This window comes from Benincasa hispida, chromosome 1, assembly GCF_009727055.1.
Source record: "Benincasa hispida cultivar B227 chromosome 1, ASM972705v1, whole genome shotgun sequence".
Classification (NCBI taxonomy): Eukaryota; Viridiplantae; Streptophyta; class Magnoliopsida; order Cucurbitales; family Cucurbitaceae; genus Benincasa; species Benincasa hispida.
The window spans coordinates 38,561,922-38,564,145 of record NC_052349.1 but is presented as its reverse complement, the minus strand read 5'-3'; the positions used below and the strand labels follow the sequence as shown (position 1 = coordinate 38,564,145).

Below are 2,224 nucleotides of genomic sequence, written 5' to 3'. Positions count from 1 at the left end.
ACAAAATTTTAAACAAATGACCCGATTAACTCGAACCAACCCAACCCAAATATTTCATGGTTGGGTTGGGTTGGGTTGGATTCATTTTTTAATAAGGGTTATTTGGGTTGAAGAAATTTATAATCCGAACAATTGGATTGGGTCTAAAAACTCAACCCAACTCATGAACACCCCTAATTACTCATACTGGTATCTCAAAAATATTTGTCAAGAAATTAAGAAAGTTGTTAAAAATTTAACCACCAAATCAAAACTCTTAGAAAAAAAAAGGAGTAAATAAAAAATTACCAATTAGTAAAAATTTAGAAAATCATAACAATTTTATCATAAAATTGAAGGATTCAAATAAAACAGCTAGAAAACACACCTCGCGGGCTTTACCACTACATGCATCACCCATCTTCCCAAATAGCTCATCGTCTTGGCCACCATCGCCATTATCTCTACTTCTTCCACAAAAATCAACAATCCTCTCCGTTGCCTCCACCTTGTTCTTACATTCCTTCATCAATCTCTCAAACTCCACCCTTGGCAGTCGAAATTTGACCTGCACGGGCTTAGCGGCACCACCGTCTGTCGACAACCTTTGAGGATCGAACCGAACGGTTTGGAGGTCGGAAACCGATCGACGAGAGAGCAAGAGGCACTCGAGGCGGTCGGAGGCAGATAAATGAAGGTCGGAACAAACGCGACGAAGCGGACAGTGGTCACCGAGGAGGGTTGGCAATTGGAGGAGGAAGTAGAGGGTTTTAGGTTTGAGTTGATGGTGAGGATCCAAAGGCTTGGCTCGGAGGCCAAATTGCTCGAGGGATTGGGATTCATAGAGAAGGTGATTTGGATGGTGAATTGTAACTTCATAGGCTGTGGTTGGAAGTGTTATTTTGAAGGCTTCTCCATTGATTTTCATCACTTTTGTTGTTCTTTTTCTTCTTCTAATTGATCCTCTAATTCCCATTGAATTTCCCATCTTTCTTTCTTCTCTCTCGTTGTTTATCTCAATCTCTCTTTTGACAAAATTGCTTTTATTTGGAGTTTAATATATATATTATAGATATAATAGGGCAATAAAATAGTTTAATCGATGCTCTATTTCTCTCTCATTTGACATGTATACACGTGATTTGAACGTGTTTTTAAGTCAACAATTATAGGATATATGAGATCAAATTGTTGATTTTTAAGATGACTGATTTTATATTACATGTATTGCACCTATTTCGTAAAGTTTAAAATATACCATTTATGTATTAGAATAAATTAAACTTATTGAAGTGAATAACTTTAGATAAAATTTTAGTTTGTAAGTAATTGATTAATTATCGTTGTAAATTGACTATCAATGCCTAAAATATATTATATTATTAAAATATAAATAAAAGATGGCAAAAAAGACCATCTAAACCATCATATTATTAAATTTTTATTTTGTTTGCCATTTCATTTGATTACTTATTTAATTTCAAATTTTTATTTTATTTTTTAAAAGTTAAATAACATAGGGATTAATTCATATAACCTCTAGCCTTCTAAATTAAATATAATGTTTAATCACTTTGGTCCCTTCAAAAGCTATTTACCAATGATATATGAAACCCCAACTCATCATATTAGAACAGTTATTTTCTTCCAAGTGGCATATTACTCATATATCCAAATATGTTAGTAAAACAACAATTTGATGGGTAACAAATTTAATTTTAATAGGCTTTTTAAAGACCTAAGTGAAAAGTTTTAAATAATACTTAAAAGGATAAAATGATAATTTCAAACCGTTAAAAAAAATTAGATGAAACTAAAAATTACTTAAAATAATTTAAAAATGTGATTCCATATCCTTTATTGGATAGGGGATTCAAACTACAAACTTTTTGGTTGATAATGTATCTATGTGTCAATTGAACTATATACATTTTGACACGATGTTTATTTTCTTTCGTACTTTAAATAATAATAATAATTAAAAAATAATAGTCATTCTCAATTTATTCTCTTTTTTCTTTTCTCACAATTGTTTGACGATGAAATTTGAGGAATTTTGTCATAACATGGGTATTCTTTTTTCCTTTAAGAAATGTATCTATATTTTTTTAATAAAAAATAAGAATGGTTTTTGTCAAAAAAAAATTAAAATTCAAACCAAAATTTAAAATTCGTGAGATAAAATGTTGGATTGGAGAGATTATTATTATACTATTTTGGATTAGACATGAATGAAGTATGTTTA

General features: G+C 30.5%; 1 protein-coding gene across 1 annotated transcript; it reads right to left on the bottom strand.

The window, feature by feature from the left end:
* Positions 1-310: 310 nt before the first annotated feature.
* Positions 311-967, bottom strand: LOC120077245 (uncharacterized protein At1g66480-like). The gene has a single exon (XM_039031144.1). It carries the CDS (start codon positions 965-967, stop codon positions 311-313), a length of 657 nt encoding a protein of 218 aa, XP_038887072.1.
* Between the last annotated feature and the right edge of the window lie 1,257 nt (positions 968-2,224).

What these genes read in the sequence shown, in the direction of transcription:
- LOC120077245 (XM_039031144.1), bottom strand. Translation starts at nt 967, where the DNA reads ATGGGAAATTCAATGGGAATTAGAGGATCAATTAGAAGAAGAAAAAGA.